The sequence below is a fragment of the Macrosteles quadrilineatus genome, unplaced genomic scaffold, assembly GCF_028750875.1.
Source record: "Macrosteles quadrilineatus isolate MER2022 unplaced genomic scaffold, UCM_ALF_1.0 Scaffold_8__2_contigs__length_117827958, whole genome shotgun sequence".
NCBI classification, from domain to species: domain Eukaryota; kingdom Metazoa; phylum Arthropoda; class Insecta; order Hemiptera; family Cicadellidae; genus Macrosteles; species Macrosteles quadrilineatus.
Window position 1 is genome coordinate 102,738,159 of NW_026542601.1, and position 16,764 is coordinate 102,754,922.

Below are 16,764 nucleotides of genomic sequence, written 5' to 3' on the forward strand. Positions count from 1 at the left end.
TCTCGATCGGCGATAGCGTCATCGGCTCTGGCGGTAGCGATAACAACCGTAACCATATCTTGCGGTCTCGGCGATAGCGACATCACCCGTGAGCTTATCTCAAGGTCTTGGCGATACCGCCAGGGAGTGGAGGGTGCAAGAAGCCCTCCGCATTGGGGAGAACTTCGGTCCCTGACAAATTACACATAAAAGTCTTTAAAAAATCGGTGGTCAGTAATGCGTGGGTGCTTGCACCCCGCCCCTTAGTCTGAGGAAGTACTCGTAGTGGCAACGGTTGAAGACGGTGAAAATCCCTTGCTTGCCAGAACACGGCCCGGCTGAGGTAATAATGGTTGAGCTATAGGGAAATGGGTGTCAGTGACCACCATCACCATGACCGGGCCGACCGGGGTAAGCATCGATAGCTCCAAATGACTGCACCCTGCACCAAATAGTCGGTCAACATAAATTGGGGCACGCACAACCCTTTCCGGTCAACCATGTGGCGCGCCAAAGGCGCAGGCCTCTCACAAATTGCAGAATAAGCCAATATGCAAATGGGAATTCATCATTGAATGTCTCTGGCGATAGCAGAATCAGTCAACACAGTGCCGAACAAGAAATCGTATAGTGGTCGAGGAGCTTAAATTTTAGAAATCTAGTTATTTGTAGAATGAAGCAGAAGCTATACGGTAGTCATGTTTGCCCCATTTTACTACGAAAAATCGTAATATTTCAGCTATTTCTTATTCGGCCTTTTTGAACTAGAAACCGTTTGATAGGGGGAAAATGCTAAATAAAAGGTGTCCTTGGCATTTTTTCATAAAATCATCCATTTTTGAGTAATTTAAGTCAAACAAATTAAAATAGCCACCAATTTGAAATTTTAAATTAAATCAAAATGAATTCTTTTTCTAACGTGGGTCTCTTTTACCTAGATTGAACAAATTCAAAGATAAAAATTGTTATGTAAAAAATACAAAATGGCGGATATTTGGTTAACAAAGCGATTTTGGAAAACAAGTTATTTTTTATTTTCTCTTTATTTTGACCCAAAGAATCACAACATAAATTATGCCTCCACCTTTTTTGAACACCCTGTACAGTCTACACTTGGAGACTGAGTTGTCAACATAACAGGCTGTCAACCAACAGGCTGTCAATCCAATGAAGACTGTAATGGTACCATTTACAAGGAAGAGAAATGTTGACATCGCTAGAGTACCAACTCTCTTCGGTATTCAGATCCAGGTTAAGAGGGAGTTCAAGTACCTAGGAATAAGGCTGGACGACAAGCTCACCTGGAACAGCCATTTGGCACATATAACGCAACGTTCTCAGACCACACTTATGATGATGAGGCGGGCTGTTGGGAAGACCTGGGGTCTAAGTCCACAAATGACTAACTGGCTATACACTAGGGTCGCAAGACCGATGATGGTGTATGGCTCGGTGGTCTGGTGGACCAAGGTAATGCAAACTACCGCTGTAAAGAGACTACAAAAGATCCAGCGAGTAGCATGCCTTAGCATCACAGGAGCCATGAGAGGCACTCCAACTGCAGCCCTGGAAGTAGTGCTAAACCTGCCACCTCTCGACATCATTGTGAAAGGAGAGGCAAGGATGGCAGCCTACAGAATGGCTTGTAGTGGCAACTGGAAGTATAATGCCTCCAGTGAGCACACAAGAATTGTAGACAAGGTGCAAAAGAACTCATTGGAAATGCTACCAGACAGGATGGTGAAGATCACAGATCTAGAAAAACCATACAATGTCAACATTGTTGACAGGGATGCCTGGAATAAGGGTGAACCTGAATTCATGAAAAGGGGGATCACCTGGTATACGGATGGCTCAAAAAAGCCAACGGGCACGGGGGCTGGAATATATGGAGTCAGACCCAAGGTGCAGTTATGCGTAAGTTTGGGAAAAATGGCCACTGTATTCCAGGCAGAAGTGGTGGCCCTGTCTGAGTGTGCGAGAGTGTGTTTGAAGCGCGGTCTTATAGGTCACACTATATACATGAACTCAGACAGCAAAGCAGCACTAATGGCACTTGACAGTTTCGACTTTACCTCCAAGGCTGTATGGGACTGTCATCAAGCCATGAAAGCCCTGGGAAAGACCAACAGGATCATCCTTAGTTGGGTTCCAGGGCACAAAGGTATTGCTGGCAATGAGGGAGCTGACAAGTGGGCAAACAAAGGAGCTGAAAGCCCGCTCATGGGTCCAGAGCCGACGTGTGGTATTGCTTACAACACAGCACGGAGAGCTGTTCGCCAGTGGATGGGCATAGAACATCAAAGGAACTGGGAAAGAACAGAAGGAAATGTACAGTCAAAGAGAATGCTGAAGGCACCTACAGGTGCGATAGCGGCAGAAGCCCTTGGGCTGAGTAGGAAGACCCTGCGGAAGGTGGTTGGCTTTATTAGCGGCCATTGGGTATTCCGTGGACATTTACACAAGATGGGAATTCAAGTTGAAAGCCTCTTATGTAGGAAATGTGGAGAGGAGGAGGAGACAGCATTCCACGTGATTTTTATGTGCCCAGCCCTACAAGGTCTGCGCATGAGATCCCTTGGCCTATCGACTGGAGATCAAAGGGTAGAACGGGTCACCATTGTCAAAAGGATCTCACGGTTCACAAAGGACCTGGGATTTGACAAAGAATGAGGACCTGTGAATGAGGGTGCACAATAAGCTGTTCTAGCTGCGTTGCAATCCCATGGTTACTTGAAGCCTGGCCCTCTATTAAAAAAAAAAAAAAAAAAAAAAAAAAAAAAAAACAGGCTGTCAACACAATTTTGGATAACAGTTTCAGATTTGTTCTGCGTCTACACTAGCCAGCCAGTATTTTTGTTGGTATGGCATTGGCAACTGAAATAAAAGAACGCGATTTTATCCTGTGCATGATTCTTACTTCTTAACCATGTGGCTGAGGACCGAGGAATGGTGGACTCGCAAAATTTCTCTAGAAAGTTTCACACATTAGTCAACACATCAGACCTTCGATAAGGAAATGGCACAGGATTCAGAAACTTGACAAGAATGACTCCTACATATTGTGCTGTTAAAGGCTTTGTTGGGTCAAAGATAACAAAGAATTGTATGTGTTACAGGGCTGCAGTTTCATCCCTGAACTCCAGCAGGTTTGGGTTGTAAGTTGTAACCAATCTCCTGTCTCCAAACAATTCCATACATGCAGACTCAAAAAGACTTGTCTCTTGTCTCCAAGTTTCTCATTCATATGGGAAACAGAAAACACTGTATTTTGTCTCCAGGAACACGGAGATTTGTCTGCCAACAGTCACCCAATAATCTGGAGACATCGCAGATACAAAAGGCAGCTTTACCGAAACAGTCGGCCGTCAATGTTTACGGAGACAAATCGCCAAGTGTGGACTAGGCTTAAGCATATCTTGCGGTCTTTGTGATACCATCATCATATCTGGCGATTGTGGCAATACCCGTGAGCTGTGAGTATATCTGGCGGTATCGCCATTATGGTTTCCGGCAATAGGGGTAATACCTGTGATCATATCTTGCAGTATCAGTGGCACATTAGTGATCGTGATGAAGTGATTTTCCAAAACGTAAAATAAAACTAATGTAACACCGTTAATAAATAGGGTCTCAGCCATTTTTGAGATTACTCAGAAATTCTTGGTCCATACCAAATTAAGTAGGATTCACAACTTTTCCCAGTCATCAAAATGCATGTCAACACTGCCCAGGGGGTTCCGTTTCTTCCAAGTACCTCCGATTCCTTACACATAAATTGAGCCAGAGATGTTCTCATAGGTTCATGTTCCTTCTACTGCAGATAACAATTACATTAATAAGCATTTCTTCACCTGTCTGTCTCCTGCTTAGGCTTCATTCTTCTTTCAACCTTCCTGTATTAATCTACACTTATAAAAGGCAAAGCCCTCTAGCCCTCACTGAGTAACTGACACACTCACTCATCACTAATTCTCCCACTTCCCATTTACCTAGGAGGCTCAAATTCGGTACCCGATTCTTTGGGGATTAAATATGAAAACTAAATAGTTTTTATCCTGATCGGGCTTTTGGGCTCCGCCCCAGTGGCTCTGGGGTTTCCCATGTTAACTTTATTATTTTTCATATTTCAAAGGAATTAATGAATCTTAACAGCTGTTTCAATTAAACAACCAAAAGGTGAGTGAGCGTAGCGAACAAACTTCAACCTGGAGGCGAGTTAGCGTAGCGAACGAGCTAACCTGAAGGCAAGTGAGCGCAGCGAACGAGCTCCAACCTAAAGGTGAGTGAGCGTAGCGAACGAACTTCAACCAGGACCTGATTGAGCCATGTGAACAAGCTCATCTTGAAAATTAAGAAGTTAAACGGGGCAAAGCTCGCGGGTACAGCTAGTATTAATATATTTATGTAATTTAAATGTGCTGGGCTAGAGGGAAATTTGTAGGAAACTCTGGAGCAAAAAAGCAGAGGCAGAATAGAGCTTACAGTTCACTGTGAATTTCTAACATGTGGTGCCACAAGTCTCAGTATCAGTATATCCGTCTACAAACATGATTTTAAAATAAACCTGAGAAAATGTTCAAATACAAACTTCTTAGTTAAAAAAGATATCTGCTGATAGATAAGTAATATATTTTGACATTCAAAATACAATATTGTTATGTTTTGCAGTTAGCATAAAAGTAATTGAAAAAGATTGATAATTGATATGTTTACTATTTTTAAGTAAGAAACTATTAGATTTTGGATTTAAATGATTGATTCTGTGACAGAACATATTTTCTCACTGGTTCCACAATAAATTAAACAAAAGAGTATAGCATTTTTGATTATGTTTCATACTCTTCATCCAACTTCACATTTTACCTACATGTTGTTTTGTTAACAACATTTTAAATCAATTCTCCATGGAGGTAAAACACCCATTTGATGTGTGCAAGAGAGTTGTCTTCAGAAAACACAGACATTTTCCCTGTAACTGGGTAAAGTGGGAATTCCTTTTCACCAATCTGCAGCATTTTTATCTCAATTTTAGCTACCTGAAAAATGATTTTATTTTAGAAAGTAAAGAAGTATTCTGATATTAAATTTGATCTTAAGTTACATTTGATAGTTTCTAGGTTAACAAATACTAAGTTTAAAAATTTGCTAAAATTATATTGTATTTTTATAAATAATATATACATATTCACCCTACAGCAAAACCAATACAAAAATGTATAACAACGACTAGTGTAAATAAATTGAATGAGTAAAAATTTATAAACACAATGTTTAGAACATTTTTCATATGCCTACAATATTTAACTAATTTTTATAGTTACCTCTAAAACAATATACAGTAGAGTAAACTTAACAGCTTATATACAAACCTCACTCGGTTTCAAGACAATTCTTTTTGCTTTCACAGAAAAGGCTTGATTATCAATAGACAGTACAAAGGTCTTGTCTTCCCTGAAAACGTTTTTGAAGGAGACAACTCTGGATGAACCTGGTTTTAGTATGTACGGTCCCGTCGGTTCTGGATAGCTCACCACTCCTATCACTTGGAATCTAAAAAAATCACCATTAGATGAGGGAGGAAAATCAAGATATTTCAAGTGTTCAATACGTTTCTGTATACATGCAAACATAACTTACACATATTCCCCAGCCTGGAGTGATGTGGCAACTATGTCACAGGCCACTTCACAGAGGGAGGAAGGTTGGAACACAACCTGCAGTGGCCTAGACTCACCAGGACCCACCACAACTGAGGCAGCCACTGTTACATCTGGGTGTGAACTCTGAAAACATATGTTTTATTAACATTCTAAAAGTCTGATCATAATTTGAAATAAAGTAACATACAGCAGGCCCAAGGCAAATAAAAGAAAGCGTGTGTATTGCGAGGCGTCAACTCGTCCAGTTCGCGCAGCTACGTCACGTGCAAGCCCCCCTACCACAAACTGCTTGTTTTTTTATGATGTTTTTTTGTAAATTTCCAAAGATTATTAGTGTTATATTCCATATTGAATATAGTGTTGAACAAGCTATTTTACTTTTATATATGTTCGTGTTCTGATCCAGGTCATAATAAAAGGTTTCAGAAAAATCTTCTCTTTATGATCAACTTCTCTCTTCAAAATATGTAGGTATGTCGTTCATTAGGTTCGACCTTTTTTTTATAATCGCCATGTACTTTTTGGAAAATTTTCTCAAAATGGGTGGTTAGTGTAATAAACTGTGGACTAAGGACTTAAGCTTTCATTGATTCAAAAAATTGATCCATTTGGAATTATCTCCAATACTTGGTTATCCATACTTCTGAGGTGAGGGTATTTATTTTGAAATCTGTGGCAAACATACCGAGTTTATAGTAGGACACAACATTAAAGTCCCATGTCTGCAGGTAAAGTGGACCCGTCCTAATCCTGCTTGTCAAAACAAAGCTATTGTTGGGAGCTCGGCGATGCAGGCGGACTAGGAATACCGCCCTCCCCTCGCTGTTCCTAGAAATTCCGCATACATCGAGACTAACTCCTTGATTTGATAACTTGGTAACGGGAAATTGTAGAGTGTTCACTCAAAATTGTTTTTATTCCTCTTTCAAAGATGAACAAAATGAGCCTTTGCATGATGCTCGAAGTCTTATGGTTCAATTCATGCAAATTGTAGTAGGACGCAGAATTTCTAGGAACAGCGAGGGGAGGGCGGTATTCCCAGTCCGCCTGCATCGCCAAGCTCCCAACAATAGATTTGTTTTGACAAGCAGGATTAGGACGGGTCCACTCTACCTGCAGACGTGGGACTTTAATTTTGTGTCCTACTATACAGTACTTCACACCTTCTTCGGGTATCATTGAATTCTTCTTTATTCATTTTACTTCCTAACGCACACATTTTAACTTAATTTTTATTAGGTTTCACAGTATTTTCATTTCAGGTGACTTTTCTAAAAATTAACTATTTAAAAGATCCTCAGTACTGGTTCTTTCTTCTCCCATGAGATCCTGTGCTGACAATGAACAGACAGCTTTATTTGAGCTATACCTTTACAAGCTATGCCACGTTTTAAGAAAACCAGTGGCGTCATGGCAATTTTAGCAGTGGAATAGTGCACCTGGACCAGAAAAAAACGTAAACGTAAAACGTTTGCTTTTAGGGGGCAGGTATGGCGCTCCTTAGCCTCCAACTACACATAGCAGAATTGTTTATTTTATGATGTGAAATAGCATTATTTAGCTTTTTTACTTTTTAAAAAGCTTTCTGAGGTTATTTTTTAACTTGTGTCAAAACTTACATATTTATTATATTGAAATACTGCAGAAATAAAATAGACATACTCACCAGAATATTATTTTTTACCAACAAAAATATTGTTTGCTTTATTGTGTATTTTAAGTTAGAGTTAAAAATTATCCAAATATAAATATGAGAAACACTTTAAAATACTGTTAAACAAATCAAAATTATTGATTTACAAGTATTTTTTGTATATAAAAAGGCTTTTTTTTATATTATCGTTCATGAAACGGCATTCTAAATTAAGGCTTTGATGATTCTTAAACCACTTTTCTTAAAACCTTTTAAAATAAATTTTCTAACTTGTTCCGCGTCTAACCCAGCTAAAACTATTTTTGCAACATGTTTTATGTCGTCTGATCAAGTATGATGCAGAAACTGGGTTTAAAACATATTCCTGTACAACTAATTGCAGTTGAAAATGGTTTTGGTTTGTTCTATGTCATATATTTACCTAGCTGATAGCTGTACCAACTCTACCATACACCTGAGGTTTTCTCACCTTGCACTGGAAGGTGGCCTGTGTGTCAGTAGGGTTGTTGAGTGTTAGCTGAGTGGTGACCGACAGTCCCAGACTACACCTGACACACACAGGAGCTGCAGGCTCAGCAGGAGTGGCAGACACTGTCACTGTGTGAGGGTAACTCCCCAGCTCACTACAACCCAGCTCTAGAGGGAATGTTGAGTGATCACATGGCCACAGAGGGAAATATCTCAGCTTCATCTTCCCCTGTAACACATGGTAAAAGTATACTATCGAATCTTGGTCAAGATTTCACAACCTAGTTGAAACAGTGATAATACTAGACAATGTTTTATATTGGTTGCTACAATTTAGTTGATGGATTAATGGAACGGAAACAAAGTATTGTACAGTATCAAAAACACGGTAAACTCTCAAAGACTAAGATTCAACCAAGTTGACAAAAGATATAGTTTTCAGAATTGTTCACCTGTTGCAGCGACTGAACTTCCAGCGGAGTGTTGATGACTGACAGTCCCGGCGCATCAACCTCACAGCTGACAGTCACAGGATGGTCCAGGGGGTTGTAGAACATCACCTCATGTAGCGTCTCCTGTCTCACATGGGTGTCTAGACAGATGTGTGTCAGAGGAGGACAGGGGGTGATGTCAAACACCACTTCATACCACTGGTAGTCACCCGATAACTCGTTAGTCAACATCACCTGTGGTCAAGGAAGTTGACAAAGTTTATTACATAAAAACTCAACACTGTCTAAATAAATAAATAAATATAATGTGCTTTCTTAAACCCAGTAAATCAGTTTCATGAGATTGTTCTCATTTAGAATGTCTACATAAATTCAACTATACCTAACTATCAGTGTTAACTGGTTGAACCTACCTTGAAAACAACTGAGCCAGGGAAGTGGCATACAAACTTGAGAGTCATATCTCTCGTGTGAGAGCCTGACACCATGAACAGCTCGTTATAAATCAGCTGGTAGGTTGGACGGCTCAGTGTGGATGACAAGAGTTCGTGGCTTACACGGAACCTGAAACATGCAATGTGGATCTTATAAAAGTACTACTACTCCTTAGACAAGGAAATATGGAAGAGGGAAGCTCTTTTTAAAAGTTCATGTTTTTGATATGTGTTAGCAATTTAATTCAACATTCAAAATTGCAGCTGAACGTGCAATGTTATTTATAGCAACATTCTCTTTGATAGTGCAACTACGATTATTGAGAAAGTGGGTGAGTAGTGTAATGGATGTGTAAATACAACAACAAAATAGACAAAATTGTTTACATTAAAACAGACTAGCATTGAATTAGTGTATTGGTAAAGTAGTCTTCAAAGCTACCGATTATGGACGGCTAATAAAGCCATAAGATTAAATTCTGGCTCTGTGCTCATTTCATAATCATTCTATCTACCCTATCTACCCCTACACTGTACCAACACTTCCCTTGGCTCGCTCCATGTATTCCCTGCATATTCCTGTTGCTTATGTGGTAGATGCTTGACCGGGAGTGTTACTAGCGTTTGGGTTAGCGTTTCAGACATCAGTGCGAGAGGGAAAACGTTTGATCTCTGGCATATGAACACAATTTTACGGGGGTTTGCCCGCTTTCCCTTAAAAGAATTTTTTAATTCTTTCAAACAAAATGATATGGTGTGGAGTGGATACAAAAAAGTTACTCCAGTAACGACACAGCAAATCGTTTGTGTGGTGATTTACATACTAAGTACACTCACTTCTGAGGGGTCTGTAGCCAGTTGTGTACAGGTACCAGCAGTGTGTGTTCTGTGTGTGTTTCCAACTGAGTCACCAATCTGTCTGATCTTACAGGTTCTGTGGCTGTCCCCTCCAGGCTGTAGACTAAACAGGTCCCGTCAACACAGTAGAATATGGCAGTGCCCTGTTTACAAAAATATACAACTATATTGTATCGAGTCATACTTCTCTAAAATGCTTTACAAATGTTGTTATTTGGACTACACTGAACAATTAACGATGAACAAAAATATTAGCATAACCTTGAAACAGCCCAATTGCATAATTTATGAAAAATTGGAAAAGTACTAACAATAGATTTTGGTCTGCTATATTAATGATTTAAAAATACAAAATACTTTGTGGACCTTGTGAGGTTGAGCTCGGGAGGTCATGGTCAAAGGAGAGTAGGTGATCTCAAACATATGTGTGCCGTAGGGAGGGATCATCACAGCACAGTCACCTGAGAAACATTCACCACTGATGTTGGCTGTCAACTTTACCTCTTGGCCAAATCTGCAAGTCAAGCAAAGAAAATTGAAACATACCTAACAAATATATTACAAATCACACTCTCAAATTATAAAAAAAAGATGATCCCTTTCTGCTATAGGAATTTCTTATTGATTTGATTATGCCTGTTAAGGGTGCACTCTACCTCTGCCGTTTTGTTTAAACGCAAGGGTCTGGGGCAACTGTGTTTCCGAAAGCTACACTTAACGTAGAATCAAAGTTAGGGTGGAATTTTGAGGAGGATTAAATTATCTAGATTGTTGTGGTTTCAATATGTTATCGTACCAAAAAACCTGAAAATCTTCTTTGAATGTGGACGAAAATCTGTAATTTTAGACTGCTTTAACTCATTATAGAATTGTTACTTTAAAATTCTAAAACCAGGGTCGCATAGATTGTTCTTTGTTCTGTAAAACCCCATTCATTGTTTTTTACTAGCATGTATGGGTAGTTTACAAAGACAGTTGCCCTGAACGTCTGCAAGCGCTTCTCACGGCGCTGTTCAATGGCGCAACATAGCTTCTGAAGCCCGAGCTAAGATTTCCGAGCTGAGGTAGAGCGCACCCTTAATATCTTATTTCCACTTCCACTTGTGAACACATCTGAAATTTGTTAAAATACGTTTTTTGTGGATATACATACAGTAGGGATGAGAAAAATTAAGCAAATTTAGATCATAGGTGGAACTCGAGGAACACTAGCACTAAGTTTTAGCAATTATGTGGATTTTATTTGCCACAAAAACTTGAAGAAGTCTCCTATGATTGTAGCAAACATTGTAAATACATGGAGAGTGCAGCTCACAAGAAAAAAAAAACTATCCTTTCAATATTCACATACCGTCAAATCAAAATTGTCATCACTTATTGACTTCAAACATGTGTGAAATGCTTAAATTTCTCAGAACCTTTGTCACCCAGTAAGGGATAAAATCTTAGTGACTAAGGTTTCTGTTGTATTACTTGTTGAACACAGGAATGTGCGTTGCCGTTGTTGTTCGCACAGGGCAGGACAGAGGGATGGTCATGGAGGGAGGAGGAAGTTCTACACAACCACCAGACAGTGTGATGATCAGCTGATGACCACTGGTCAGGGTGCAAACCGCCTGGGGAAACACAATGCTAATATAAAATTATACTTTTAGTCTTTTAATCAAAACCTTTATTTTTATTTCATATTTATAAATTACTTTCCTTATTCCAGTGTTGTAACTAACATTTTTGCTACCACCTTAGCGTATCTACGAGAAATATGAGAATAACTGAGTACCTATATTAGTGCTGCCCAATAATCAGAAGGTCGCCAATTCAACCCATATACATTCTGTAGTGGTTTGAAACTGGAAACCGCTGTCCTTGATAGTCGAGCTGTTAATAAATCTCACGTGATCTTTAATTACCCAAAACAAGAAGAATCTGTGATTTCTGACTATTAATCAAAAATTGTAACTTCCTGATTCTTTACAAAATTTTCTTACAATTCACGGATTTTTCCCGGACATCAAAATTTATGAACGATTCCCAGTTTTCCCGGTTTCCAGGTCAGCTGGACACTCCCCTGGACCCTGAGTCCAGCCCCTCATACATTACCTTGGCATGTTCAATCAGTTGAATCTTTTGCGGTGAAAACTTGACAGTAAGAACAACATCAGTGCCTGCCGCAAGGAACCCTTCACTTGGAGATATTGAGAACACTGAGTCACTAACTTGCCAAGAAAACCTACAAATCACATCAACAACCCAACATAAATAGTTTTAATTGAATATGAATAGGCCTACAGTTGATTCTTGACTATCCAACACTTTATAGTTTCCTACACTCAGTAATTCAATGCTGGGATGAAGGAGACTGGCCAAAATCTGTACAAAAGTGGTATTTGATTTGTGTTGTGAAAGAAACCTCGCATCTTACTTTTCACTCATGGTGACAAATTTTACCAAGTGGTCCTTACAGTGAAAAGTAGTGATTTAGAGTAGAATAAGTAAACCTACTAACTCTTAAAAGACTCAATAAACTACTAGTGAAAACTAGCTCTGAAGGATCATCTATATAAGAATCTACTCTAATATTGCCAAATCAATAATATTAAATTGTAATCGGTAATTTATTGAACACCCTAAATACATAAGCACTAATTAAGATAGCTCTTTCCAGCAAGAAAGTCATATGCATGTTTAAGTTTTAAATTATACTAACTATAGACTCTTTACAGACAAAGCACAAATCCCCACCTAAATAATACAGTTTACATTTTTGCTTGCATAACATTCAAAACATAGCTACAGTTACTGCTATTAAAACTACAAATATTCAATTTGTAGAGTAACAAAGAATCTAACTGAATTCTAAGAACTGAATCTAAGCCATTACATACTTGACAGCCAAGTCACCGTTGTTGGATAGCAACAGTTTACTGGTCGGAGAGTTTCCGATGACAACACTGCCGAAGGGTAAGTAGTCCCTGTCAATCTTAACACTGACCCCCACAGAACTGGCTTGTACTAGAGACATCACCTTCCTCACACCTCTGCAGTTCAAAACTAGCTGAAAACATAAATAAATGGTTTGTATAGAAGAAATTTGTGATGGTTGAAATTTCAAGTGTCGATACCGGATCTTCAATGTCAAAACCTAAATGTGGAACTGTTTTACTTGCCTAATGAAGGCTAAAAATGCAAGTACTGAAGTAAAAATAAAATATTTATCACGGATTCAAAGCTGAAAGAATGGGCTGACTCAGACACCTGACATTTTCAATCTTGACATTCATCAACTAAACATCAAAACTGAAACTTACTTTTGAGATTAGAGATTCGGTTTTGACACATCACTTGTGAAAGAAATATTGAATACCACCATCATTCAAATAAAATTTACCTAAAACTATACCGTACCAACATTAGGTAAAAGCTGTGATATTATGTCAATTCTAGACTGAGATCGAATAAATTATCTACGTAATTATTTTCACAGTTGAAGAAATAGTGATCTCACCTCCTGCCGCAACCCCTTGACCACACTGTCGGGTGTGAAGGTGAGTCTCAGTGCTGCACCCTGGTGACACCTCAGGGCGACAGGTTCACTAGGACTGAGGCAGATTGAAGACAATGGTGGCTCTAAAGCAAAGGAGGCTGTGACACTAGCCTCACTGTTGTTCACAATCTCTACAGTCCTTTGCTTCACTTTACCTACCAGTACACCCTCTAGCTGTATCAGCTTATCCTCTGGCTTCACTAGCATCACCTGCAATTAGAACACAAGAGTTACCTGCCCCAAAATAACTGCGCTATTAACTTTCCGGATCAATTAGTAGTTTTATTATGTCCACTGTTAATATGAATTTCCTTAACTTAAGAACATGAAAATAAAAGTTGCTTTAAAACAAATTTTGGTGTACACATACTAGGGGTCCTTTTTTACTTCTTCAGGAGACATTTTTACTTTGGGTCAGGTCGGGTCGTGAAAACAATCTTGGCCTTTGGGTGTCAGGCCCGAATTGGTTTGCTATGGAAAAGTATTAAAGTGGCAAAATTGAAAACATCTTCCGCAGTCACTACAAAACCAGTACGATTTTTTAGGTCCCTTTGATTGTTTATTAGGTCCCCTAAGCTTTCTAAGATTGCAGGTATAAAAGCCCTAAATTTAAATGTTGGCCCGACTCGACCCGATAACATGGGCGACCCACAGACCACTATCACACACAGAAGATAGGCAAAAAGCGGCAAAATGCCTGATTCCTGGGGGGTAAGCTTGAGCAATTGTGCTCCAAAAGACACAGCTTTAAACAATGTTTGTTGTGTTACATTTGCATATAGATAGTTAGTTGTAAGAGGAAGTTTATGTCCGTAGTAATGAGTTTAGATGTAGCTCAAAGAGTAAAATGTGTGATTCTTTAATTTGTTTTTTTGACATGTAGGCTACTTTTTATGTTTTTAACTCTACATAATAAATAAGATTTTTTTCATTCTGACTGTTTCTGCTAGTTGGACTTTGTACTATTAAATTAGCTAAGAATTAAGTGCAATTAGTTTGATCTTGAGGTGGTTTGCTAGAATAACAAGATATCTACTGACAGTTCAATGCCAAGTTCCAACAGCCACTTACGTTGAGGTCTACTCCCCTGCCACTGATGTTGACCTGGTGGTGGTAGCTGCCATCAACCAAGAAGCTCAAAGTCTCCTCATACGGTTGGCAGTCCTGGGGAAGGAACGTGACAGGAATACGAACCTCGGACCTTGGGTCCACAACAGTCTGTCCAAGTCCAATCTTTAAGTGGGGCTTTGGGTCAAACTCTGCCTCAATCCTGTGACATAAATTAAGTGAATTGAAATAAAAAATGTTCCTTAGTAGTAACAAATTACCAATTATGTTTAAAAGGGCAGAAGGGATAGAAATAGCCAAAAGTAGTAAATGCTATATTTTAGCCAATTACAGAGTCCATTAGTCTCTTGGTTAGAGTCACAGAGTCATCTTAGTTTCCAATACCGTACTCTATGTGACATTAAAGATTCCATGATAGGGATTTCCGTATGGCTGGGTTAAAGTGTTTGTTGTATGCAACATAAATCAGCAACTATACTCTGTCAGTGGATCAATTCAACAAGGTTCATTTTCATACTGAAACTAACAACAACTTCAACATGAGCTGTACTACTGTTAAATCCATTATATTGAGCAGCAGGCTTGAGTGAGTCTATGGCGCTGGTGTGACAGGTTGTTGGCGGCTTGTGTGAATGGACTTTTAAGGATTAGTAAATTCAATTTAATCATGTTTAGTTTGAATAGTTTGATTTATGTTTAGAGGTTAAGTAGTAAGAGGACATGCAAGTCCTAACTTTGCCTCTTAAATACATTTTTATTTCATGGGGATGTCTACTACTTCCAATTGTCAAAGCTATTAGACACCTGTCATTGCTATGTACTAAGAAGTATGACAAATAACAAGCATTTGTTATCAGCGACTGCTTTAACTCCTCATTTGAACTGCACTAAAGCAGGGCCATCCCTAGGGTTGGCGGCGCTCGGAGCAAATGTGGTCGTGGCGCCCACTCTACCCCCGTGGGGTTAATACTATATCAATACAAATAGCCGCGGCACGGCGCCCCATCAGCCGCGGCTTGCCCCGGCTTGCCCCGGTTGCCCCCCCCCCTTCGGACGGCCCTGCACTAAAGTAGGCACAAGTAAAACATGCACTGGCAAAAACTGTGTAATAAATACTAATTTCTAAATTACAATATTTGATAAAATTCTTCCACTTACAAAAGAGGTTTTTCATCAGTATTCGTAAACACCAAGTCTGTTTTGTATGCTTCCGTACCAGGTGGCAAAACGAAACAAGCACCAAAGTCATGTTTTGTTTTTGAAAACTTGAATTGAGGTTGGGCTGCAGTACCACTCAGATATATTGTGAATTTTGGACCTTTACTAATCTGGAAAATAAATTCATGTAAGGTAAATTTTCATGTTGTTGCATACTATAAAATATGAAATATAATAAAATGAATTCAAGACCCTTGATTTACTTTTCAAACAGGTTGCTGACTGGTTTTGGATTGAAATACACAACAGCAATTATTTTTAACTGCCTGGGTAGCCAAACAGTTATAATGGTTGCCTACAAATCTGGAGGAAGCTTTTTTAATTACAAGCTAGATTGAATCTGACCCAGATGCCATTTGTCATAGGACTATCAATTATTCTCTCTTTACGCTCTTTAACAAAAGGTTCTGAGGTTAGATAGTAACAAGACACTAGGGTTTGGCCCATTCTCGTATAAAAACATAAAAAATTTGTGGATAAGAGAACCTGAGCAGCTAAACAGTTGACTGAAGTGAAGTGAGTTGGAAGACATAATCCCCAAAAAGGGAGACAGAACTGTGTAACTTAAATTATTACTCCTCCTCTATGAGTGAATTTTAATAAAAGACAGCTTTTATTCCAATACAAAAATCATGAATTATTTCTTGCTTATGAAACAGCTATCTCTATCACTAAATTCAATTTTATGAACTCATAGCATGTTCTCAATTTTTGTGCAAACTAGAATAGTGCTGCAATGTAAATGGGATTTGTATTCTGTTTTGTAGCATGCAAAATAAAATAAAATAAATAAACACACATTTAATTGTGCTAAAAAAAACTAACCACAAATTCCAGTTTTACTCTAGAGAAGACAGTCCTTGCGAGTGGGGTGACAACAACATTGATCAGCTGTTTAGACTGTGAGCTGACCAGACCAGTTTGGTTGACAACACTGATAGACAGCTGATTGTTACTAGCCACCTCAGGACTGCAGTCACAGCTGTAGTGGAAAGCAGGTTTGCCAATGTTGATCAAGTGAAATATCATGTTGACCGGGATGCGAACTTCTGTCTGTAATTATCAATATAGTGTACAAAATTAGATTAGTCGGTGATAAGTTGTTTGGATAACACTACAAAAGCATACAGGGTGTTGAAAATGTCTGGAACCAACATTATATCTGGTGAGTGGTTAAAGAAAAACAACTGATATTTTGTGTACGGATATACTATGGTTTTACCTATCTTTTGGTGCCTTATGCAATTTTTTACCACTTATAGGGAACGTCCTGTGGAGGATGCAGTAAAAAGTTTTAATGGAAGCATATGGTAAATGATACATCATTTTAAAGGGCATTTTTTTATGAGTAAGGAGCCACAAGTTTCATCTCAAAAGGACCACCCTAGCAAAAATGGCGACTGTTTGAAATTTAAAAACATTGCTA

At 38.9% G+C, this 16,764-nt stretch overlaps 2 protein-coding genes across 2 annotated transcripts; one reads left to right on the forward strand and one right to left on the reverse strand.

Annotated features, from left to right (window-relative positions):
* Positions 1-372: 372 nt before the first annotated feature.
* Positions 373-3,385, forward strand: LOC129000625 (uncharacterized). The gene is made up of 3 exons (XM_054427587.1): positions 373-390; positions 1,120-2,511; positions 3,185-3,385. The coding sequence occupies exons 1-3, from the start codon at positions 373-375 to the stop codon at positions 3,383-3,385; spliced, it is 1,611 nt and encodes a 536-aa protein (XP_054283562.1).
* A 1,486-nt stretch (positions 3,386-4,871) lies between these two features.
* Positions 4,872-16,384, reverse strand: LOC129000626 (hydrocephalus-inducing protein homolog). The gene is made up of 15 exons (XM_054427588.1): positions 16,164-16,384; positions 15,279-15,448; positions 14,124-14,322; positions 13,014-13,262; positions 12,394-12,563; positions 11,609-11,738; positions 10,982-11,124; positions 9,875-10,022; positions 9,488-9,651; positions 8,630-8,780; positions 8,217-8,450; positions 7,766-7,993; positions 5,620-5,765; positions 5,352-5,532; positions 4,872-5,018 (listed from the first exon to the last, which is right to left on the reverse strand). The coding sequence occupies exons 1-15, from the start codon at positions 16,365-16,367 to the stop codon at positions 4,872-4,874; spliced, it is 2,664 nt and encodes an 887-aa protein (XP_054283563.1). The 5' UTR covers positions 16,368-16,384.
* Positions 16,385-16,764: the final 380 nt, after the last annotated feature.